General features: G+C 39.5%; 2 protein-coding genes across 4 annotated transcripts in view; one reads left to right on the top strand and one right to left on the bottom strand.

Moving 5' to 3' along the window:
- BRCA1 (BRCA1 DNA repair associated) overlaps positions 1-3,013 on the bottom strand; it is a 29,099-nt gene extending 26,086 nt beyond the window's left edge. The window contains exons 1-3 of the mRNA XM_013951467.2: positions 2,700-3,013; positions 474-527; positions 53-133 (exon numbers count right to left, since the gene is read on the bottom strand). Of these exons, the coding sequence (XP_013806921.2) occupies positions 53-133; positions 474-527; positions 2,700-2,779 (215 nt within the window). The 5' untranslated portion in view covers positions 2,780-3,013. The remainder of the gene's footprint in view (positions 1-52; positions 134-473; positions 528-2,699) is intronic.
- Positions 3,014-3,285: 272 nt separating this feature from the next.
- NBR1 (NBR1 autophagy cargo receptor) lies at positions 3,286-24,140 on the top strand. 3 transcript variants are annotated; one of them, XM_067312213.1, is made up of 22 exons: positions 3,286-3,306; positions 3,682-3,792; positions 6,084-6,146; positions 7,485-7,503; positions 7,902-7,924; positions 8,756-8,974; positions 9,504-9,578; positions 10,814-11,031; positions 12,112-12,276; positions 12,801-13,001; positions 14,549-14,708; positions 15,186-15,473; positions 15,932-16,084; positions 16,577-16,652; positions 17,116-17,226; positions 17,769-17,954; positions 18,087-18,221; positions 18,828-19,185; positions 19,490-19,584; positions 20,166-20,244; positions 21,046-21,151; positions 21,808-24,140. In XM_067312213.1, exons 2-22 carry the CDS (start codon positions 3,691-3,693, stop codon positions 21,982-21,984), a joined length of 3,009 nt encoding a protein of 1,002 aa, XP_067168314.1. In that variant the 5' UTR covers positions 3,286-3,306; positions 3,682-3,690; the 3' UTR covers positions 21,985-24,140. The 3 variants fall into 3 exon arrangements, with proteins under 3 accessions (XP_067168314.1, XP_067168313.1, XP_067168315.1); XM_067312212.1 differs by lacking the exon at positions 3,286-3,306 and adding an exon at positions 3,352-3,406; XM_067312214.1 differs by lacking the exon at positions 3,286-3,306 and having other exon boundaries at positions 3,614-3,792; positions 21,811-24,140.
- Positions 24,141-24,347: the final 207 nt, after the last annotated feature.

Below are 24,347 nucleotides of genomic sequence, written 5' to 3'. Positions count from 1 at the left end.
GACATCACACATATTCTTCTCATCCCCAAGCCCCTTTCCAAAGATATGTTACCTTTTGGTAACTTCAGTCTTGCACAGAGGACACTGTATCACACCTTTTTTCTTTTTGCTGAGGAGTTTAAACATACAGAACCTAGGAAAAAAGAATAGTCATGATAGTAACTAAAATGGAAGGATTTTTTTTCTTAAAAGCTGTGCCTGTCTGTGCACCACTTAGTATAAATTCTTCATTATCAAACTGAATGCTTGTATTCTTGTTCTGGTGTTACGATGAATTCATCAATTCCCTTCTGACACATCTGTGAAACTGCAGTACTTTCTTACTCAGAATGGATTTTTCCCCTTCAAAGAGCTAGACATTAATTTATCAAAACACAGTAAAAAACATTAGCAGTTAAAAAAAAAAAAAGTAGTATACATGGAGAATAAGAACAGATTGATTAAGCATTGCAGTTATAAGTTTGCAAACCTACCTGCAGAATATGTGATCACATTTTGTGGAAACTGGCTCTTTTATCACGTCCAAGCTACCAAAAGAAAAAGGGAGAAAGAAAACAAGAACACAGAAGTTATGTTTAAAACAGCAGCAACAAAACAAGATTCAGAAATATGGTCACTTCGTCGAACATGGGGGGGGGGGAACAAACATGGTGGGAAAGAGAAGTAGGACACATTTGACTATTTTGACTTGAGATCCAAGCATAATAACAAATGTTGTCGTTACATGATATATTCACAGCCACTAGTTCTCTTCAGCCTTTTCTTCCTCTGGCAAGATGACAGTGTTTTCTGGAGGTGCCAGTTCAGCAAGGCAGGGGGCTGGCTGTTGGAAGCCCCTACAGGCTAGGCTTCCTTTTGAACACCTCTCATGGCAACAGCAAAAGACAGCATAGTTTGGAGGTGGGGGGGAGGGAGGGGGGAAGAGATTCAGGATCCCACTGGCCTCTTTGCTATGCATGTATAAACCATATGCATAGATGTGCTGACACATGGTGCATATTTAGATTATTCTTTCTTTTTCTGTTTTTCTATTCTAAAGCCATTCCTGTCTAGTACAGGGTGAAAATTAACATTCAACCTGATGTGAAAGCTCTAAGAAAAGCTCTAAACAATTCACTTGCTCAACTCATCTTAAAGTACAACTTACCTTGAACACATATTAAGAAAAAATTCCTTTTTTAAAAAATACTGCTTTACATCTAGACTTGCACTCTGCTACAAACCCTAGTTGCACAAGAAAGTTCTCACAAGTTCCATAGACTCTGTATGTACATGAGAAAGACAGAATTCACAGTCACAGAAAGGCTAGAAAAAAAGAAGAAGAAAAAACTATGGCCAAAATAAATAAAACACTATTATTGCAGAACAGCCTAAGTAATAAATGCTCATAGGAAAATATACAGCAACAAGAGCCAAAAGCAGCCCCCAAATTATTCATGCCTGCATTATTCATTCCCCAATCTCCTTCATGCATTTTTTGGATGTTTTAATATTTAAATTCACTACAATAGAAAAGGAAGATTATACCTTTACGCCTTAATGTCACATGGAAATAAAGCAAGACAGGCCCAACCTCCACAATATTCACAGCCTTTTGTCCAGTTTATAATTAGAACAACACTGGTAAGTGCTTTAAAATCCTGGTTTTTGAACTGCCATTCACAACATCTGTCTTGCTGCTTAAGCTAGAGTACGCTCTTTATTTTTTATTTAAAACAACAAAAACTACTGCAGACTTTGAAAATCTCCATTCTGTGCTGAATTCAGCTTCATCCCATCAGTCAGCAGTACCAGACTGCATAAAATCACTTTAAGATATTTTGCTGTCTCAGCAATTTTCACATGCAATAAAGAACAGCAGATGCAGGAAATAGTTTCTATTCTCACTCCTGTAACATTGTTCGTAAAGTCAGTGAGTAACCAAGCCAACAATCCAATGGCAACTCTTCAGCAAAAACACTGTGATGCCTCTTCAGTAAGGATATAATGTGGATATATATTTTTTTTTGTGTAGCTTTTTAAACATTGTACATTCTCTACTCCATGCCATTGTGATAGATGTTATCACCAACACGGAAATTATTTTGGTTTTACAAAGGCGGTAAGAGAAAATATTTCCAAATAGATTTAAAATGAAAGTATTTAATAGCATTTGCCACCATAGACAAAATAAATTTCAGCAGTTTGGTTCAAGGGAAGGAAGAAGCTTTTAAAAGCTTATCAGACATTCCAAATGTCAAGGCTTTCAACTACAACCTATGCTATTTTAGTATTCCGTATTAAAGAACTAAGGACCTCACTTCTGTTGCAAAAACAAAATACATAGATCCCAGCTGCTTTACAAACAGCATTCTGATCCAATCAGCTAGTTTTTTTTCCCAGCTGGATAGACGATGGACACTTTTAGGTTATAATAATAAAAGCAGCATTTACTAGAACATATGAACGAAATACAGGTTCTGAACTCTTTGAAAGTGTCTGTGCTTTCTCACTTGAGCCTTACAAAATATCAACTTACTCTTAATATCAACTCAATACTTACTCTTAAAATAGTATTCCTTACGCTTTCTAATGACACATAGAACTGACTACGCATTTGAACAGAAAGGAAAAAACAACCAGAGATTAAAAAAAAAAAAAAAAAGCAAAAGACTTGCTGACTATCCTATAGCGAAGTTCGTATCATTCCCCTGCCATACCATATCGGGCACTCCAAGTTTTTCTGCATAGCTGAAAGGACGTTTTGGACATCTCCAACGGCAATCACAGATAGGTCCATCCCTCACTTCCAAAAATACTCTGCAAAAATAAAACAGAAAAGGTGTCGGCACGGCAGCCGGGGAAGGGGAGCCCCCGCGGCAGCGTCACCGCTCCTGAGAGCGGAGGGAAACCGTCCGACCCTCGCGGGCAGCAGCCCCTCCAGGGCCAGGAGGCCTCCGGTCAGCGGGCCGGAGCACGGAACCCGCCGCCCCGGGCCATCGCCGGGGCAGGGCCGAGACGCGGCGCCGCCGCCGCCCGGAGCCGCTCACCCGCCGCGCGACCCGCCCTGCTGCACTACATTTCGCGCCCTTTCCATCACCTAGGAAACCAGCGCATGGAAGCAGCCAATGCTACGCCACGATTGCAGCACGTGGCCCGAGAGCGCTCTCTTATTCGCTCTTTTACGCCGCGTGACGCTCCCATCCCGCCTGTGGCGGGGCGGTGTAGAGAAGGGGATGGCTGATTGGCTCTGCCACCCCCACGTGACCCCTACGCTTACTGACTTCATCGCGTGGGGGCGGGCACTGTGACCGGTGCGGCTGGGGAGTGCGTAGGGGCGCCAGCAGTCGCGCGGAGGGGGAGAAGGCAGGCTGGGCGCGGCGCGGCAGTTGTGGGCGGTGGCGGGAGCCGTAGCGCAGCCTCGGAAGTGAGTGTCCGCTCGCGCCGCGCCCGCCCGGCTCCGGCCGCCTGGCTCTGTTTATTGTTTTGGTTCCAGAGCGCCTGGCGCCGCCCCTTGGCCAGTCAGGGCTGCGCAGCGCGTGAGTGGCAGGCGTGGCGGCCAGTAGCGGCGCGCCGAGGGCGCAGGGCAGGCCGGGGTCGGTCCGCCATGTTAGGGCCGTCACCCCGGCGAGGAGCGGGCGACGGCGGCCGGGCCCCGCGGTGGCGGCCGGGCGGCCTGACGCGGCTCCTTTGCCTCCGCAGGAGCGCGGCATGGAGGCGCAGGTGAACCTCTGCGTGAGCTGCCGCGGCGAGACCCAGAGCTTCCTGGTGTCGAACTCGGCGCACACGACGTGGGCGGACGTGGAGGCCATGGTGAGCGCTGCCCCCGCGGAGGGCCTCCCGGGGCCCGGCCGCTGCCCTCCCGCCTTCTCCGCCGCGCCCCCCTTGCAGAGCCCTTTCACTCTGCTGTGGTCGTCGCTTTTGTTTTGGTGTTGACAGGAACTTCTACTCCTGTTTTATACTCGCTATGGAGCGAAAACACTCTTTTGGATAGAACTTTTAATGGGTCGCTTCTTTTTTCTGTGAGCAGGTGGTCCTAGCTATGTGCTTTGCTCTTTTCTACCCTCACAGATATTTGGTTTTGGCACTGTTTCACTGTAAAGTACTTGGCTGTGCCTACTGTCTTCAGTTCTTATTCCCATTCAGGTAGATCTGGCGAAATAACTTTTTTCTGTTTCTTGTAGAGAATTTTCATGAAGACCTACCTTTGCTCTCTGGGACACTGAGTTGCTAATATACTTTTTTTTTTCTTGCTTGCTTCCTGGTGCCTCATGTGTACTACTTTGGATATAATTGTTTATTTTGTTAGTAGGTCATGCACACTTAGACAGCTTCTTATGATGTTCTGCATATTATATACTAGGTAACTATTCCAAAGGATTTCTGTTTGGATGTTTATTTCCAGTGCTGTTTAGCGAAAACTCCTCCGAGGGTGAGATTGATATTGTGCAGTAGGGATTCTCTTGTTTATGATGAAGTTGCAGTGATTTTTTTATTTTTTTCCCCACCTCCATTCTGTAGCAACTGTTCTGGTTTTTATTTAGCTTGATTAAAACCTCTTAAGATGCAACTTTGAGAACAATGTTTTATTTTCTGTCTCTTTTTTTCTTTTAACTGATGTATTCAATGTATGTCATTGGAGGTTCCTGCATTGTGTATTACTCGCTTTCAGAGTCTGAACTGTATCATATTTGCTCCTCGCTGTGTTTCAATCCTGTAGAAGAGGATCTGGTTCTGATTTAAAATACTTGGTGGCAAGTAGATGCTACCGGAACGTCTGAAGTAGTTGGAATCCTAGTTGCATCAAAGCTGAAAGCAGATTGCTGTGTGAACATGGCGTTGCCCTTAATCTTATGTAGTATGAGAGTCAGGGTGCGTTTGTTCCAAGTGTGGTGTTCCATTACAATAATGTCACTTCTCTACCCAAGGAAGTACCATTGCATCTCTCTGCACTGTTGTGTAAATGTATTGTCTTAAGGCAGTATGAGATTAACTGTCTTTCCTATTTCTTTACTGTATTGTTACATGTGTCTGGTGTCCGTATTGTTAAATGTGTACGGGATTACCAGGTGTCTGTTTCTAGATTGTCTATTACCATAAACTGTTCTCAAAAAACTCAATGTAGAGAAATGCTTGAAACTGCAGTTTCTTCTTGGTTCTCTTAGTGCACTCTCACAAATACTAATTTGGGAGATATTATTTTTGAAGAGTCTGCCTGTAGCACATACATTCTATAATGATCGTAGCTATTCCGTTGTGCTCACATGCTGCTATGTAAGTCCCAACCATCTGTTAATCTTCTAAGGCTGCTAGTGTCCTTCTGTTAGATCCAGACTAGCAGAATGTATCTCGTACATAGCAATCTTTTTCTGAAAGACTCTTCTTTTGAGGAAAAATATGGCTTGTATAGGTAAATGATATAAAAGCACACATGAGCCTCAAAGACTGTTATTCAACACAGGGAAACAACTGCCTTTGCTTATGGTTCATTTGATATTGTTGCACCTGTCCTATTAATGCAAAATACAGAAATAGCTTTTTCTCATCATTCTGAAATAGGTACGTATAACACATTACATATCTATAGCGCATCAGCCAGCGAATAATAGCATGAGCTACTTTGCTCTTTTTGGTACTTGAATTAATCCTAGTTTCTCAAAACACAAATAGGTTTGTGAAATAAGGCTGCTCATGTGTGTATGCTGTCTTCCAGGTGGTCTTTTTACGTAAAAGTTAGCATTCAAGGTTATTGGCTTTGGCCTCTGTGTATTGGAGTGTTTATCATGACTGAGTTCATTAACCCAGAGCAAGTCCTCTTAAAATGGAAAGGTTATTAAATGCTCTTGACTTTGGGAGTAAACATTAACTAGGGAAGGAAAAAACAGGAAAGAAACTTATTTCTCACTTTCATTATAGAAAGTTAGTAAAGTTTGGAGGCAAGGCATAGGGGACAGTGTTGTTGGACTTCAGTTTCAGTTGAAATAAATGATGTTTTACTAGGCGCATTCTTCTGAAGTGGCAGGAGGGTTAAACCATTTTTCCGATTAATCATGATTAACTGAGAACTGCCATAGTCCTGTCTCATGTATTCTTTTTACTTGCAGGTGAAGGTTTCATTTGACCTGAACAACATTCAGATCAAATACGTTGATGAGGATAATGATGAGGTATATATATGTATATATGTATTGTTTTCCTGCACATATCAAAGTATGGCTGGTGGTGTGAGCCTTTCTGCTTCTTGATAGTTTGTACTGGGTCCTTCAGGAGCTTAGGTTTCACGGATCAGAGGTGACTTTTTTTGTCCCTTTGAGAAGAGAATAGCTACTAGTCCTCTGTTTTCCCTCTTAGTATAGTATTCTTATTTTAAAACATTCTTTAGAAGTTGCTGCCTTTCTCTTTCCCACCTCTGTAGCCCAGTAGAAACAGTCAGTGGTTCTATGTGCTCTGAGGAAGGGATGCTCCTGTTGAGTTGTGTGGGTTTTTTGTTTGTTTGTTTTTTAGTCAGAATCAGGTGGTTGTAACTGTTTGTGTTCACAACCATGGCAAAGCCCTATCTCTTCAATCTATACCCCTTCCCCTGAAAAATGTAGGTTTCCTGTCACTTGTATATGTTTACTTCAGTGATCTGGTGTGCTCAAATCCTCTGCTTGTTTTATTCCAATGCTGTAATCTCTAAGCAGATTACTGACTCAAAAGGAAACTGGTTACTTTTAGTTGTTCACATTGAGTAACTTCCTGCTTGGTATAACCTTGCCAGCTGATAGTCTTTGTTTATTTAGAGATTTAGATTAGAATGTAGCTCTAAAACTGAACATTACATCTGCAAAATCTGTGTTCTGCTGTTTGATTCATAGCTCTAAGTTGTGGAGATCGCAGCTTTTTTCACCTGAGGGGAAATGACAGGATGTTTCCAGAAACATTTCAGGGAAAGATTCTCTCCTTATTTTCTAATCTGTATCTATACAAATATATACTTGCATCTGTTAAAGGTCTCTCTTAAATACTAATAGAGTTCAGAATCATGGAACACTGTAGTGATTAACTAGGTTCTTGTACTAGTGATTTCTGTGTGCATGATTGATAAATGGGCAGCAGTAGATGATGGGGTTGGCTTGTATCTAAATCAAGAAAACAAAGTGTTGCATGCTGGGTGTTAGTAGCACCTGTGTCCAACTGGTATTTATGTGTATAGGGAGCCCAGTGATATTCGCAGAATCTTCTCCAGCTTATGTACAGTAGATGAAAGCATGCTTGTTCTGGATTGCAGTAGTGCCAGGGACCTCACTCATTGTGCAAATCTAATAAAGAACATGTTCTGCTCCAAAATGTCACAATATAGGTTAATAGTTAAATATGGCAGTGTTAAATAACAAATATATGAAGAAAGATAGTGGCATTTTAGAAAATCTGAATAAAAATAGATTTATTTTGAAAACACATTAAACTTAAAAAGGAATCACACGAATTATATCAGTGGCTCTTACTGCTTTTTCTCTTTGCAGGTCTCTGTGAACAGCAAAGGTGAGCTACTGCTTTCCTGAAGTGAAACAAGATTTGTAAACAGACCCCAACTGTTTAGGTTTTTGAAGAAGCAGACGAGAATGCTTGCTGGGTGATTATGGGTTTTATGTATGACTCGGGGTCAAATCCTTCCCAAAGGAAAGAATTCTTGATCCATAGGAAGTGAATTTTTGAAAATGAGGAGTTGCTGAATGGAATGTTAAATCTGTAGGCTGTGAACGCATGTTTGCCTGTCACCATATGTATAACCTCTGTAAATTGTTTAAAAATAAAGCTAGTGGTGAAAGAAGGTATGAAAGACATTCCTCAACATAAGGGCTCCCAAATATCATATACTAAAATTACATGTATTATTTAAGATAGGCAAAAATTCACATTTTTTCTTTGTTTTTCTTTAGAGGAATATGAAGAAGCTCTGAAGGTAATTGGCCTCTTTGACCTTTTAAATACATTAAACTTTCTCCTGTGAAAATTAGTGTAGCTGAGAAAATCCAGCATTACCTGTAGAAATCAAACTGCTCCATCTTCTAGCTGTGGACATTAACTTGAATGTTTCACTATGTTTTTTTTTTTTCCCCCCCCATCCAGACTAATTTTGATTTGTATGAATCAGTTCAGTAGGTGGTTGTGATTCAGGGTCATGAACACACAATTCATTGGCCAAATGACTGGCTTTCTCAAATGCTTAGACAGTAAACCTCTATGTTTGAAGATGTTGGGCTCCTACAGGATCCCTTTAAAAATCTTGCCAAACAAAGACTCCAGCTTTGTACTTCCAGGCAATAAAAATGTCATTGGTAGAATGCTTAGTTACTTAAGTAGTTAATTTTTAGACCAAATAAGAAATGTATTTCTCTTATTAATTAGTATGGTACTAATGTTTTCAGAACTTTTGTTCATGCTCTCAATTTCTAATCAGAGAGTCACTTGAAAATGCTCATAAATAAAAATTTACTGTGAGTTCCTGGACAAAAGTTCTCTGTTTACTGGCTTACATAAACAGCTTCATTATAGACTCAAGTCCTGCAGAATATCTGCCTAATTAACTTTTCACTTATCATAAACTTTCTAGTAAGCAAATGTATAATTAAAAAGGTAGAATAAAATATCAACTGACTGTAATTTGACATGTTACTCAATTTTCTTGTTTCCCCCCCCCCCAATTTCTTCAGTGCAGTATAGTGTTGCATTATAATAGAATTTTGTATGTTACTTGCAATTGGAGAAAATAGTGCATGCACTGTTCACTTAGATTGCAGTTAAACAAGGAAATCGACTCCAGATGAACGTGTACGAAGGAAACCCTTCTCCAGAAGGAACTTCATATTCTTGTCCTCTGCAACTGTGTGAAAACGCTGTGTCAGAAAAGTTGGCTGTCCTTAAAGACAGGAGGAAACCTCTCTCGCACTATTCCATGATAGCTCCGGGATTAGAGGAAGACATAAAAAATGAAAAGGAGGTAATAAATCAGGTAGGATGCAGAGCTGGACTATGTATTCATTTAAAAAAAAAAAAATGCTAAGTGTAACTCACTTCACAGACTGGTTATCATCTTTACCCATATATGAAAACTTTGTTCACAACTTGGTTGTGATTTGCAGCTATCTGTACTGATTGAAGGTAGCAAAATTGAATGTCTTCAAGAGGACGATTTGATGCAGGATTTAGAAATACAGGTTCTTTAATGCTGACTGTTTTTCAATATTTTGAAAAACAAAACAATCTGACTCTTGAAGCCCTGATTACCAGCTGGTAACTTCTGGTTGACTTTCTTTGGCTTTGATGTGTAATTCCACTCAAATGCTAATAAGGCAGAAATCTTTCAGGACAATCCTAGTGGCTTGCTTGTGTGACTTTTTCACTGTTCTCCTGAAATCTTGAAATGCTGTTTGGGGAAAGCTACTTGAGGGGAGAGCTATTTGAAAGTGGTTACTTGCTGTATTGGTTTGTTTACAACTTTGCATACTTACCATTTGTGACTTTTTTCCCCTCCCTCCCAGCAAAAGTTGAATCACAACAGAAAAGGAAGAAGAAATGAAAATCCTCCAGAATGGTTTACTAGCTACTTGGAAACAGTAAGTGCGTTTTCTTCTGGATTTTAGTGTTCTTAAAGGATTACATAAGAGATTATAGGTGGAAAAGATATTTGTGATGCTTAACTTTATACAGCTGATCACATTTGCTCTCAGTACTTTTGAGCAAGTTCTTAAAGTGCATTTAGGCATCTAATCCCATGGCTTTTGTGGGGATAAACGGAAATCGGGCATGGACTATCTAGATGCCATTACACTCTTAAAGTATAGATGCTACCTTAAAAATTGATACATGATATTTCTTGTCACACCTGGATTGTGTTTGGTTTATACATTTGATAGGTTCGAGTATAGTTTTGAGTAGTAGTATTTTTGACAAAGGCTGGAGTAGTTTAGATGTTCTTCCATTTGGTGTTTTGAAATTCTTCTGCTGGAATCCATGTTGTATTTCAGACAGCCATAGGAACTTTAATGGGTAGTCATCATGAGATAGAGCATGAAATAAGGTGTTGCTTTTGGAGAATCTTGTTTGACCAGTTTCAGTGGGGTAATACTAATACTTAGGGTTTCCTGAGATTTGAAGCACAGCATTTAATGACCTTGCTTTCCTTGACTGTTCACTTTAAGAAAATACTTTCCAAGAGGCCAATGAGTATGACCTATAGATTGGTAAAATGTGTGTTAATTTGTTTTGAGCAGCAATAAATATCACAGACTGAGAAGCAGCTAGCTAAGAATGATAAGAATTAATCAGCTAGTGACTTCTTGAAACTTAAAGGTACGATGATGCAATAGTATATGCATTTATCTTTAAGTTTTTTTTCTAGAGTTTTCCCTTCCTTTGCAAGCTCTGAGTACAAACTAAAGAGTTTGCGTACATTGGGGAAGTAAATGGTTGTATTTAAAATATTCTTAGTGGATGAAGTCAGGACTTAGAGATGAACAGAGACTCTAGAAAGGAGTGTTGAAGATCTGTTAGTTGTCTAGGAGATTCGTGTGCTTCATTTTGTGCAAAGCTATGGAATTATTGTAATAATTATACTGTGAGCATGAGTATATGAACTTCAAATTTGGCTTGATAAACCTGAGGGCTAGTATTTTCTAAAATCCACATCTTTGAGGAACGTGATACTTGTTCAATTTGATCTGGAATGTGCTGTAGGGGGGTGGACTCTGAACTGCTTTATGAATTATGAGGTGGGAGATTTGGGGCAATGCAGTCAAATTTCTGAAGCTGCATAGGTGAGTCCCATTCATGACTACCTTGTTTTTTTCAGTTCAGGGAACAGGTAGTTAAAGAAACTGTTGAGAAACTTGAGCAGAAGCTATATGAAAAGCTTGTTCATCACAGTCAGCCTGCAGATTTTTCTGAGAGCTCCATTACAGCAGCACCTCCAACTTCGGAGACCAAGTCAGAGAATGGCAGCCAGTGTGACTGGCTGATCTCCTGCTGCAACTGTCAGGCCCGAATCATTGGAGTCCGCTATCAGTGCAGGTAAAAATCTGATAAGAGATGGGTATGTGGGAAATCTAACACTTAAGGCATGTGAATGAGAATTTGAGAAACTCTTCTGGTGTCATAGACTTCCATACGGCTAGTCTGTGTAGCACGATATGCATTTTGGGATCCCTAGTATGTGTCTCGTAAACAGCTTATGTTCTCAACTGTTGCGATTAATCCTTATCTATATAAGAGCAAGATTGATACTGCTTTGATAAAATATGAATATTAAAATAATGTAGAAGAACTTTAACATTTTTTTATATCCTCAAAAAATGTTCTTACTTTTTAGCATTTAACACTAATGCTGTAATTGCAAAGGAAAATGTTTCAGTTCAGTGAACTTTAGGGGGGGAAAAGTGGATGGGGGACAACTTCTTATAATAACCAGTTTTTAAAAATCCATTATTTGGCTCTGCCAATCAGTGAGATTGAGAGGTCATGCTTTTTAAATACATTCCCTGTTGTCAATTAGTTAATAAGAACTATGTTTTGATAAGTAATTAATAAGTGAGGCATCTAAAGTGAGGTTTTATTTGAATGAGGCAGTTGCTGTAAAGATAACTACTTCAAGACTAGGCAACAGCAGTGACTGGGATGCCAATAGGGGTTTTCCTTTGGATGTTTTTGTTATTAGCAGCAGGAGGCAATCTGTTCTTACCAGTGTTATTCCTGCAGCGCTACCTGCTTTACATCGCTGAAAGATAGATGAAAGCTTCAGTTGACTTATCCTTCCCTTCCCAGTACAATGCTGTTTCTGGCATTGGATTTCAGTATAACGTTTGCTATCCTTTATAGCAACAATCCATTGTCCGTTGCTTGTGCTAAAGAAAACATCATGTTTTTCAATGTGTACTCAGGAAGAAAATGGGTACTGTCTTCCAGCTTTGACAAGAGGAGAGGTTCCAGGTATTGATGTCCATCTGAGAGCCAGCTTCTGTTTCACTCAGTTGCTACTTACAGTGATGGTTTGATACTGAGTTCATTTCTTGGGTTAATTATCCTTCCATATCTTTCTAGTGCACTAATTCTTTGTCTGTCTCTCAGTAATCTTCTGCCTTCTCTGCTTTGCAGCCTTTGTCCAGCCTACAATATCTGTGAACAGTGTGAAGCAGGAACATATGCACATGATCCCAATCATGTCTTGTTAAAGCTGCGAAGACCTATGCTATGTATTGCTGAGAATTACGGCCTTGCACAGTTTTCACCTCGCCTCCCTGCTACTCTGGAGCAAGTTAGGTAAATGGTGGCATGTGTCAGTCCTTGACAAGATTATCCTGATAGCAAAGTGGAAACACTTGTATTGGGGTGCTATTCTGTTTTTTATGAATCTAGATTTAGAGAGGACTGTAAGAAATGGAAATGGTGCTCTGAAAATGTAGTGTAAGTGGCTGAAAATAGCAATGTACTTTATAAATAGCTTAAGTCCAAGACTCTTATGGAGCTTTTTTTAAGAAAATAGAAAAGATAGTTATTCTGTGTAGTAGAGACTTTTGTGTAGTAGGAGGGGTTGCAAACTTTGAGACCTTGCTGTTTCTTTGAGCAGTGTATACTAATCTGTCTTTAGGTTTGCACTTTCACTGAGGCCATGCTAAGTATCTTCACCAGCCACTATGAAGATATTCTTTAAAATCATGAATATCCAGTCTAGAAGAATGAGACATTCCCTGAAGTGTTCTCTTTGAGACTTAAGACTGTGTTGGCTGAAGTTAAATTATAATCAACTTAGTATATTATAACCAGGTGGCTTACTCTCTCTACAGGCTCCAGAAACAGATGGACAAAAGATTTCTGAAGGCAGAAAAGCAAAGATTACGAGCAGAGAAGAAACAACGAAAGGCAGAAGTCCGAGAGCTCAAAAAGCAGCTCAAATTGCACAGGAAAATTCATCTGTGGAACTCTGTCCATGTCTTGGAAACTAGTGGTTCGTCTACTCTGAAGTCTGAGAGTCTCCAACCCTTCATGTAAGGGATGTTATCTGAGCATTTTTTTTTAGTTACACTAAGAAATGATGGAACCAAGTTAAAGTAACAGAAGATTATGAAATCAGTCACTCATTTAAAGTATCATTTGCGATTGGACTCCATGAGAATTTTGTCTAAGTGAAATTTGCAGGGTGGAGGGTTTTTCCTGGGAGGAGTGTGGGACAAACAAAGAAAGCAACTGATGTTTATTACTGAAAACTTAAACAGGTTTATGCAGCTATAGGAGGAAGGGGTGTGCCCAGGCTTATATACACACATGCTCAAACACAGAGTATAAATCAAGGTTGTTGGTACCTTTAAAGAGTCTATCTTCCTAATTCTTTCCTCTTGAAGTCAAGTATATTCTGCATGCTTATGTTCATTCTCTCTCTCTCTCTCCCTCTCTCTTTTTTTTTTTTTTAATGGACTTAGGCTGTGGCATGTTAGACAACAACCTTTCATGCAAGGCAGACTGCATTACATTTTCCCATCTGTTTGGTTTTATGAATGTACAGGTATAAAACTTGTACAGTTTATTTAATTCATCCCTTCCAATTAGGGCATTTCTGAGAGTTACTTCTACCTGTGGAGAACTTAAAATAGCCATTTTTGCTTCCTGTCAGCTGAACAGAACTACTACAGAAACAGAATTCAGACCAAAGTTAGCAGTGATTTTTTTTTTTTCTTTTCTTTTAGATATTTGAAAGTTGGCATTAATAAAAGCTGCTTCACCAGTCCTTTTTCATTGCACCCAAACTGACAGTGAAGCTTTCTATTACACCTGTTTTTGAGTTCCCTTCAGGGAAAAACTGTGGCATCCTACTAAAAAACAATGTTGCTTGTGAGGCCAAGGTACAAGACGCCAGCGCTGGACTATAACACAGTCCTTGATTCAACATCAGAAAGATAAAGTAACTTCATTCTCTAACAGAATAGCCATTTGAATTTCAGCTGTTAAAACAGCATGAACTAAAGGCTGCTAAATTTGCTCTCATATTTCCTGAGCTATGTTGAGTTTTGAACCTGCCTATCAAAAACGGGGAAAATACATAGCAGGGAATGACAATTTAACATCTAGTTTTGACTGTGGTTCTTCAGGCACCTGCCATTTTTTTGTGGTTTAAATGAAACTTTTCCCCCGTTACAGATTAGTCAATCCTACTAGATTCTCTGTGAAGACAAACACTGGAGTTCAGACTGGAAAAAAAAGTCCTTCGAGCACACTGTAGAGTGTAGGCCAAAGTGCTATAAGACTAAAGCAAATCAACTGAAGAGTGAACTCTTCTCTCTTGAACTTGAGTACCGTAATTATAATACATAGTCTTCCAAATGACCAAATCTCATTTTGATGTGTTCAAGCAAAGGAAAGCACAATACTGCGTGATGTTTAGAGTTATGATGGAAAGAGTAGCAAAAAATGTTAGAATTTTGAAGCTGTACCACAGCTTGAAGAAGATGAACTAAATTTCCTCCGTTTTAGTCAGTGAAATACCTGCAGAAGCCCCTAAGCTGTTGTTTTTTCTTCCCTCCACCCACCCCAAACCCAGGAGTTCTAGCCAGCCCTTCCAAACAATTGTCCCAACATTGAGTGCAGTATTTGTGGATGAGAATTTGCCAGATGGGACTCACTTGCATCCAGGAACAAGGTTTATCAAACACTGGCGAATGAAAAATACTGGCAATGTCGAATGGAGCTCAGATACAAAGGTATCTTTCCTTTGCTATTGCTTTTACTCATTAAATAGTTCTGGAAGATAATGTTTGTATGTTTTGAGATTCGAGTTCATGATTTCACTTGGCTTGTTAGTTCTAGGGTAATATGTTGTCTTGGATACTGCTTACAGCTACAGAGTATGAGGGAAGCAATCAAGATTAACATAGCTGAAAAGGTCTTCTAGTGCTGTTCTAATGTTACAGTTTAACCTTGTTATAATAGGTAGCTTGCCTTCCTGACTCCTAAAAAGCCTTTCTTCTTTGAGTGTAGATCAAGTTCATATTGAAAGATGGATATCTTCTCACTCTGCAGTGACTGTGACTAGTGTGGGGAAAATGCAAGCTTCTCTGCAAACTGTGGGAATTAAGGAGCATTTCAAGTTTATCTGCTGAGAGGCTTCGTACAGCTGCTGAGCATAGAGAAGGGAGGCTGCTGGTAAACTTCATTTTTGCTTTTTCTTTTTATTTCAGCTGAAACTTATGTGGGGAAACTTGACCCTGGCATCTTCTGAAAAAAAGGATGTGCTGGTACCATCCCTTCCATCAGGGCAAGTAGGAACTGTTTCAGTTGAGTTTGTGGCTCCCAATATAGAAGGAACCTACACATCTCACTGGAGACTGTCACACAGAGGGGAACAGTTTGGGCCCAGGATCTGGTGCAGTATTGTTGTGGATCCCTCCCCAGCTACTGACTGTCTAGAGAGCAATTGGAAGGATTCTGACTTCCATCAAAAGGATAAAGCTTCCAGTAACAAGCAGGCAAGTATCTCAACCTGTTCTTGAAGCAACTGTGAATTGCCTAGTAGAAGGAGCAGTTTATATTGTTCAGCACAGTGACTGTCCCTAACTGTATTGATCTTTTGGGATTCCTTTAGTTGTTTGTTTTTTTGTTTGTTTTTTGTTTTTTTTTCTCTATAGAAAAGAGAAACACTGCCTTTACTGCAGTAGTAAGTTCTGAAGTAGTAGTTCTTTCTTTGACAGGCATGGGATTGGTTATCAGTCTGTTGCAGCTATTTATCTAGTTTTTGAGCAAACTGCAACGTTGCAGGGTTCCCCTTCACTCTGAATCTTGTCCTTATGGCCCTAAAATGAGTTGAATTAAGTCTCTTTTTCAAGTTACTTATGTTGTTATATGCAATGCTCAGACTTTACATTTTATGTAACTATTTTGTTTGCTATCTGCCTAATGTGCTCTGGGATACTGTTTGCTTTTGCAGGATGCCTCCCTGAGGACAGAAGCAGATGCCCAACTGATGGGCGAAGTCATGGAGCAGGCTGAAATACCTCTACCAAATATTCCTTTAAAGATCAGAAATCTGCCAAGTGAGAGAGAATTTTATATCCCATCAGTTGATCTCCTCACTGCACAGGTAAGTACTAGAATTCAGGTGGAGATGAAACAAATGCTTAGTTGCATCTTGGTTTTGATATCTAGGTACATAGCCATTCATAAGAATAGATAGTTTGAGCTTTAGAATTGCCACTCCTTGTTTTCAGGATAGTATATTGCATTTTATATAGCAGAACTATTTCCCTGAATCAGTACTGGCAACTGACTGGCACTGTACTGAGGATCTTCTGTCCTGCACATACCTTCCATGATGAATTGCTGGGTTGGGTCTTTCTGTAACCTTTAACAAAGGAATACTCTAGCTTTCACTCTTCCTGACCCAGTTTATATACTGTCTTCTATGATGCAGATGGACCTATGGCAAAACTGCCCTCTGTCTGAGATCATGCCAAGTACCTACCAAAATAGGGTAGATTTACTTGTAAAATAATGGGATCTGATGCTGAGAAGCACCAAATGAGATTCCAGTTCAGGATCTACTAATTAAAAACTGTGGGATTTCTTTCTATAGGATTTACTGTCCTTTGAGCTACTGGATATTAATATTGTACAGGAATTGGAGCGAGTGCCACACAATACTCCAGTTGGTAAGGACCTTCTGATATTCTGGGGTGTTGTCTTTACTGTTCTGCGTTACTACTTATTCCATGAAAAGCTGAACTTACTTGTGCAAAAGGCTTATTTGTGCTTCAGGCTAGAGTGAGTGTCGTCTTGGTTCCCCAGTCTTTCCATTTTAATTCTTGCTGCACCCTCAAAGAGATATTTGGCGGATCTCCATATTTTCAGTTTAGACTTCTCTCCACCTTCACATCCCCAAAATCATAAGATCCCAGATATTGAGTAAGGCAGCTGTTTTCTTTGCTCAGCCAATGTAATGTAAAGCAAGCTGTCTGTTTCACCAAAAGTATCTTGTAAGGTAACTGAATTTCTTCAGTCTTGGAACAAATATTCCTAAAAAAAGATAACTTCTTAAAAGGTTGCCCCCTGGAAGAGGGAAGGAAGGTTCCTACTTCTTTAGTACCAATTATCTTTGCTACCTTTGTTTTTTAGACATGACTCCATGCATGTCCCCTTTGCCACGTGATAGCCCCTTACTGGAGAAACCTGGCTTAGGTCAGATAGAAGAGGAGAACGAGGGGACTGGATTTAAACCACTGCCTGGTAAGCAGTAATCGATGGGGGGTGGTGGGGAGGAGTATGTCATAACTTTTGTGCAGTCACCAGGTTGGTATGTTCTAGTTACCTAAAGAATTCTAATTCCTCTGCGTATGTGGTGTGTGTGGCTTTCTTGTGTGTGGGTGTTGTTTGTTTTTCTGTGGGGAAAAAAAAACACGTTTGGCTCATTATGCAGTCTCTAACAACTCTTTGTCTTAGAGATTGGAGTCTAACATAACTAAAATTCAGGAAAAAAAAAATTCTTTGGATTTGTCTGTTTGCTAGAATTGTTGAGATAATTAATTGAAAACTTTCTCTTTGTACTTTGTACACTGGGTTATACTCAAACACTCCAGCTCTGGCTTCCATACTTCTCAAAATTCTTTTCACATTTAACTTGAAATGAACTCTAAAATCTCTCAATTTTGAGAAGGAAGTAACACTGAGAATTGGAGTTAGCCATTTTACAGGAAGGACAGGTTGAGAAAAATTCTTCTGGTATTTACATTGCCTTATAGTGAAATTAATCTGTCACACTTCTTTCAAAGGAGTGACTGAAACCTGCTTTACTGCTGATGCTTGCATGGTGAAAATGAGAGCTGAGCATCCATTGAACCAGGAAGAAGGGGAAGAAGATATGAGTGGGACTCAATTTGTCTGTGAAACTGTCATTCGCTCTCTAACCCTGGATGCTGCACCTGACCATAAGCCCCCACAAAGGAAATCTGTGCGGAGTGGGTACTATTAGCTAGCTTCTGTAGCTTCATTTTTTTGCAGCCAAACATTTGCTGCAAATTGCCTTGTGTTGCAGGTGGTGATATTATTTTAATTGTTTTTCCTGATTGTGGTTCTTTTTGGTTTTTAAGACTCTTTGCAAACATTAGAAGATGCCTTCAGTTGTAATGTGATAAGTGAAGAATCTCCTAGGATAAAAACTAATTACACTTCCAAAAAAGAAGTGAAGCTCCACCACTTTGAGGCAATGAGAGAAAATGTGTGTGGTAAGTAAATTAGGTAAAGATGTAGTCTCTCTTTTTGAATATAAGATACAGCTGTAAGAGGGACTACAATTAAATTCAGATGTAAAAAGATCTCTGACGCTCTTCTAGAAAATTAATCCTCATTACCGCATTAGAAAATTGGTATCAGTACTCTGAACATACTGCAATTTTAGCAGCTTTCTGTTACATAGTGAAATTGAGACATAAGGGTTCCAGCGAGGTGTTCAGATGATAGGTGCTCATATGATAGGTGCTCATACACTTAAGCATGGCTGGTGTCTCCATACTCTGTGCATGTAGCTTCAGAGTACTCCTTGCTGTGAACTGTTTTTGATGCATGGTGTTCAAGAGCTGAAAACTGCTCTCTTTTCAACTTCTCAGTGTAGGTGTTATTCCTGTTGAATGCTGCATAAATTTAATAAGATCTATTCCTTTGTCACACTCCCCACCCCTGCCCCACTCCTCAAAAATGATACCATTAATATCAGCAGCAAGGGTTTACAGTTGTTCCTGAGTACTTGTCTTTTTATCTGGGAGAGTACTGTCTTTGTTATACAAACAAAATGGACTTTTTTTAATACTTAACCTTTTTCTTTTCTTTTTAAGAGGAACTCCCATTGTCTGATGGGAAAGCAAACACCTGTAGTGAGTCTGGCAATTCTGATGACGATGATGCTACAGATGATGTTCAAAGTCAAGGCTCTTCTGCTTCATCGGAGGATTATATCATTATTCTCCCCGAGTGTTTTGACACCAGCCGTCCTTTAGGGGAGTCCATGTATAGTTCTGCTCTTTCTCAACCCAGTCTGGAAAAAACAGGAGAACCTGAAACACAAGCAGGGAATCCAGAAGGTGGAAGCCAGCCACAGAGCCACAGCATCAGTGATGTTTTGACAGCCTCACAAACATTGGCTGTAGTACCTTTGACCCCAGAGATCATGGATGCCGTACCACAGACACACATGTATGCATTTTATTCTCTGACCAGAATAAAATGGCTATGTTAGAGTTGCTGCAGGCTCTGCAGGACATTGTGCTTAAACTCAGTGTCCAAATAGAAATTGTTGCAACAAAAACGGTGTCACATATATTAGAGTGAATGTGCTAAATCCTGGAGCTTCTTACAAGCTTGTACTTGCTGATTAGCTGAACCTAAGAGAGGGAAGGAAGGGAATGTATGAACCTTTTTCCTACAGATCTTGACTTACCTAAGTACTTTCAGTACTCTTGTTCTAAGCATACATAATTGTTTTGCTTTATCTTCTCAGGAATCTTGCTTCTCTTCAGAATCATGTCTTCCAAGAATCAAACATACCAGCTTCAGAGGAGGTCTCTTCCACTCCCCTTGATCAAATAAGAGAAGGTATTGACAGTGCTTAACAGCTGTGTCTGTACCCTTTTCTCCTGCTCCTTGTGTCTAGTATTGGATTTGGTATCCTGTTATTCTTGAGGAAAGCAGAAACCTACCAAGTAACAATGCTCAGGTTTTCTCTGGGCATTGAAATTTTACCATACGGAAGACTTGAATGAAGAAATAATTGGCTTTGGGGATCAGCTTTGGGAAGGTGGTGTGTTCATTAGAAGTGGTGGGAGAGTACTCAGAGACCTTTGCAGATGTTTGGGAAATTGAGTTCCAGAGGAAGGTAATGAAAGGGATCTCATGAGCTATGTGTTTAAACTGCTATTACAGTCATTGGTAGCTCAGTCAGCAGTTCATCTCACGTTGAAGTAGACACCCATTGACTAATCAGCCAAATTACTTCTGGGATTCTTCTGACTATTGACTGTAGTGAGAATCTTGGACATCTAGGTTTGCATCTAGATAACTAAATTTGAAAGTATTAATTCTAGACTGAATCCTCCTCTTTTCCATTTATATACATAAATTGCCTCTCCAACTCATCATTAACTGTGCCTGTTGATAGGATTTGATTTTTCTTCTAGAATCCAGAGGTGAAGATAGTCATGGACCAGAATCTTCTGGATTTATAACTAGTAAACCGAAGTGCTCAGAATACTCAAGGTAATGAAACTGTAGCTGTTTTCACAAATATTGTTTATTCTATGGCTCCTCTTTTAAGACAAGAATTGCTAAATTAACACAAGCACCTAGCAAAAAGCACTGGTTTAGAGATCTCATGTAGCCAGTATTTTTAGAGGAAGGGCTCCACCACCACCACACTTTTTAGGAAACAGATACTTAACTATATAAGATTCTTTTTGTAAGATCTCACTTTCTACTCAGACACAAATAGGAATCATCCAGAACTGGTGAGCAAAAGCAAATGAAGATGAACTCAAGGTGAAAAGGTGAATCCTAAAATTCTGCAGTGTTCCTCCCCTCTCCCCCCCCCCCCCCCCTTGAATCTGAAGATTCCAGAAATATGGATGTGGTAAGCTATGCTACGAAACTAAACATAAAATACTGAGACTGGAGGAATAAAACGGACAAAACATTGAGCAGAATATTTAAGTGGCTAAGAATCCAGACAGAAGTCACTCTGGCCTGGAATGGATGTTGTAGTGCACAGCTTCCATGTATAGAGGAACTCTTTTCTGGGTGAGAAATTCTTTGCTTAATTCTTTACGACCAGTAGTCATGCTATGGAAAGAAAATTAATGTACTTTAGCATAAAAACAGAGTTTAAGTATCAGGAAAGAAGGAATGAGCTTCCCAGATAGAGAAAACAACCTATTATCCAAAGGAATCGTTCAGACTAACAACTAAACCTCAATTGGCCCTTTAACAGGGAGAGACATACCCTGTAACTGAAACATATATTTGACTTTACTGACTGTAAATTAATATCTAACTTCTCTGCAGACACCCCCAAGGAAGCAGCATTGCAGGAGGACTAGTTAAAGGAGCTTTGTCAGTTGCTGCCTCTGCCTACAAAGCACTATTTGCTGGGCCGCCCATTATAGAACAGGTAAATTTCTTTTTTTGTATACTGTGTGAGATTTATAAATGCCAACCTTAAAATTACAGGTGTATATCTTATAAATGTTTTAACATGGTGTATAGTACTACTTCTTGATGTAGTCCATGCATTGGAATGCTCAAAGACTGAGCTTCCCTCTAGTCTTGAGTAGGATTAGATCTAGTAAACTTTATTTAGAACACTATTTTTAATCTGTCTCCAAGAATGGTAATACATTGACTGTCTTTACTGGCCACTGCACTCCACTGAATTCTCTATGGCTATTTGGGACCTTAAAATTGTGTGGTGGTGCTTTATTTAGTTATTATTTATTTTTATTATCAGACTGACTAAGGACCACTGCAGCTAAAACTAAACGTTCATTTTTAAAAGACTTGTTAGTAGGCCAAAGCCAGTTTACAAGGCTTAGCTACTATAACTATATCTGATCGTGTCACATGCCCTTCTCCCATTTAACTGACGAAGCTGATTCAGTGTGCCCCTAGAAGAATAAATGGGTCACGAATGAAAAAAGTTTGTTTGCAGAGATTACAGAGATTGCAGAGATCCTATTACACCTTAAGATCTTCATAGCGTAGCCTAACCCGCAGTATGCATTCAGGGGAGAGACTTGCAAACAATTCTGAATTTCCTTTTGTTTTAAGCAGCCTACAGTTACAGAAGAGCACACTGCCACTCTTCTATCCAGTCTGTGTGAGATGGGATTCTGTGACAGGCAGTTAAACCTGCAACTGCTGAAGAAACACAACAACAATATGGTTCAAGTGGTAACTGAATTGCTTCAGATCAACAACAGTGACTGGTATGGCAGTAGATGCTGAACTTTCCTGGTGGAGGGAGGAATCGCCTTCACTGAGCAGACTCATTAAACACTGCAACAGTAGCAGGCCGCTCCTCAGCTTCTTTCTGTTCTGGGGTGTGGCTAAAAATTTTGGGTTCTTTAATGAACTTTTGATTTTTCTTTTTCTCTTTTTTTCTTTTTTTTCTTTTTTTAAATGGAAATGTCAAACGGTACTTGTCACAGCATTTTATCAATTGGAAACCAGATTGTCAACTTTACTTTGGACCTCATAAATGAGTAGCCTTTAAGTCTCTAATCTGATACTGAATCCCTTTTATCTGGGAATCCTGCAGAATGACTTAAACTTCCAGTCAAGTGAAAACTTCCCCTTTTATTGAGTGTGAAGATATTTTTAAGGCAGCTGGAAACTCCTGTTGATTGTTAACAAGCTTTGGAGGAGGAACCAATGCCAAATGCTGCTGTAAAATGTAGTCTTGCCTAATATACAAGAGATGCCTGCAGCTAGCAAGTTGCTTCTGATACGATTTAGTAGCTGACTTTTGCCTGATGTATGATAGTAATATAATATTTAAACCCTATACAAGTCTTTTTAGAAGAAAAAGGTTGCTCATACATTTTTCATCTTAAGCCATGAAACAACTTCTAAAGTCTGAAAGTCTAACCACTTTTAATCTGAGTATCAAGAGTGTCATTGTTTCATGTAGTAGAATGAAGCATGAAAATGAATTTACCAGCAGCTATTGAACTATCTCTAGTAATGATAGTAATGTATCTCTAACAGAAAATATAGCGTACATAAAATATTTTGTTAAAGTGTAATTGTAGGAAAGGCCTTTCTAAGAACCTTTAGAGACTGTTTGTAAAAAGGTTAAAGATTTGACCGCTTTATTTTTTTTCTAACTCAGTGTAGCACAAGCCTTTTATTCTGCTAATACTACATAGAGGAATTGAAGAATGTTTAGAAAGCCAGACCTGAACTGGAGTGCAAATTCTAGTAAGGTTTGGGAATGTGAAGAGTGCCTGAGGTAGGGATTGGGTGACTTCTGGTTTATTTTGAGAATAAGTTTGAGAGTATTAAGTGTACAGTTACCCTTAATGGTTCTAGCTGTCCACATATTTCCATTGACATATCTGTAGGATTCAGTTTCTCACAAGATTTTGCTTTAGATGCCCATATTTAATTTGGAAGTCTGAGAATTCCCTTTTTAAATATACCAAGAAGAGATTAGATTCTGAAGAATCACAGGAAACCAGCAACATCCACTGCTGTGCAGTGGTGTATCAATAGATAACTGCTTAGAAGCCAGTCCTCTGAAAGCAACAGCAGTGTTGGCTACATTCTTACTTTCAAGCGCATTTTTTTCCTTGTTGCAATAAGAGACCATTGATCTTAAATTTTATATTACCACGGCTTCAAAATAAAGTTTTTCTGTTGTGACAGGATGTAGCTGAAGCAGTATTAGTATTATTGTGACTGACCCAGTAATCATTAGTAGTAAATTTCTTAAAGACTTAATACCCTTATCTAAAATACCATAAAAATGATTGAAGAGAAACATGTATCGTACCATTTTTGTTTTAAACCTATTTTTATAGATGGTGGAAGATAGAATACTCTTAAATGTTTATTTTGAAATACAGTGGGTCTATTTTGCAGTGTTTCCCATCTATCTTTACTCCAGTATAGCTCTTATCTGCTGTGGACCACATAAAGATCTTCCTGTAACTTGAACCTACTGTTTTTCTGCCATGACTTATGCGTACTGTTCTGAGTACCTTTTGGCTTATGCTTCCTCCAGAACAAGGAGGAAAGGGCATGGATGAAATACAGTGGCTGGTGAAGTTTCTAAGCCTAGTGGGCTTGTCTGCTTTTGATCAGGATTTCCCAGCAGGACACATGTTCTTTCTGAGTGTATCTTCATACTTTGAGGAATTTTAATGTTTTCTGTAAATTAACAAAACACTAAAATGGTTTGAGGAAAAACACTTCATTGCAGACTGAAATGTGAGGTGTGAAATGCTCTTTTCTTTTAATTCCCCCCCACCCTAATGCTTAGTTTATTCTTTATTAGATTTTAGATGATGTATGCTCAGGCTTAAGATATATTTCTGTTGGCTTTGTATATTTTGTTAATGAATGCATGGTATAATTTATAATATATTCTAGAGTGCAGATTTGACCTCTGTATCTTATTTAGGATGAGCACTTTAAAGTCAACTGTGATGGGGGGAGGAGGAGGTGGAGTAGGGAAGACAAACTTCACCTCTGTCCTTATAATAAAACTTCTACCTGGCTGGGTGTCTCACGGGCTCTTTACAAGCAAGGGGGTGGTCAGGTGGGAGCCCAGCGGGCAGGGGCGGCTCCTGGCCCGGGGGTGGGGT

This window comes from Apteryx mantelli, chromosome 28 (genome assembly GCF_036417845.1).
Source record: "Apteryx mantelli isolate bAptMan1 chromosome 28, bAptMan1.hap1, whole genome shotgun sequence".
Taxonomy (NCBI): Eukaryota; Metazoa; Chordata; class Aves; order Apterygiformes; family Apterygidae; genus Apteryx; species Apteryx mantelli.
Note: the sequence above shows the minus strand (reverse complement) of the source record. Positions and strands in the feature narration are given on the sequence as shown.

What these genes read in the sequence shown, in the direction of transcription:
- NBR1 (XM_067312213.1), top strand. Translation starts at nt 3,691, where the DNA reads ATGGAGGCGCAGGTGAACCTCTGCGTGAGCTGCCGCGGCGAGACCCAG. An exon ending in ACAAAGGAAATCTGTGCGGA is followed by an intron (nt 17,955 to 18,086) that starts GTGGGTACTATT and finishes TTGGTTTTTAAG; the next exon opens with ACTCTTTGCAAACATTAGAA. An exon ending in AATGAGAGAAAATGTGTGTG is followed by an intron (nt 18,222 to 18,827) that starts GTAAGTAAATTA and finishes TTTCTTTTTAAG; the next exon opens with AGGAACTCCCATTGTCTGAT.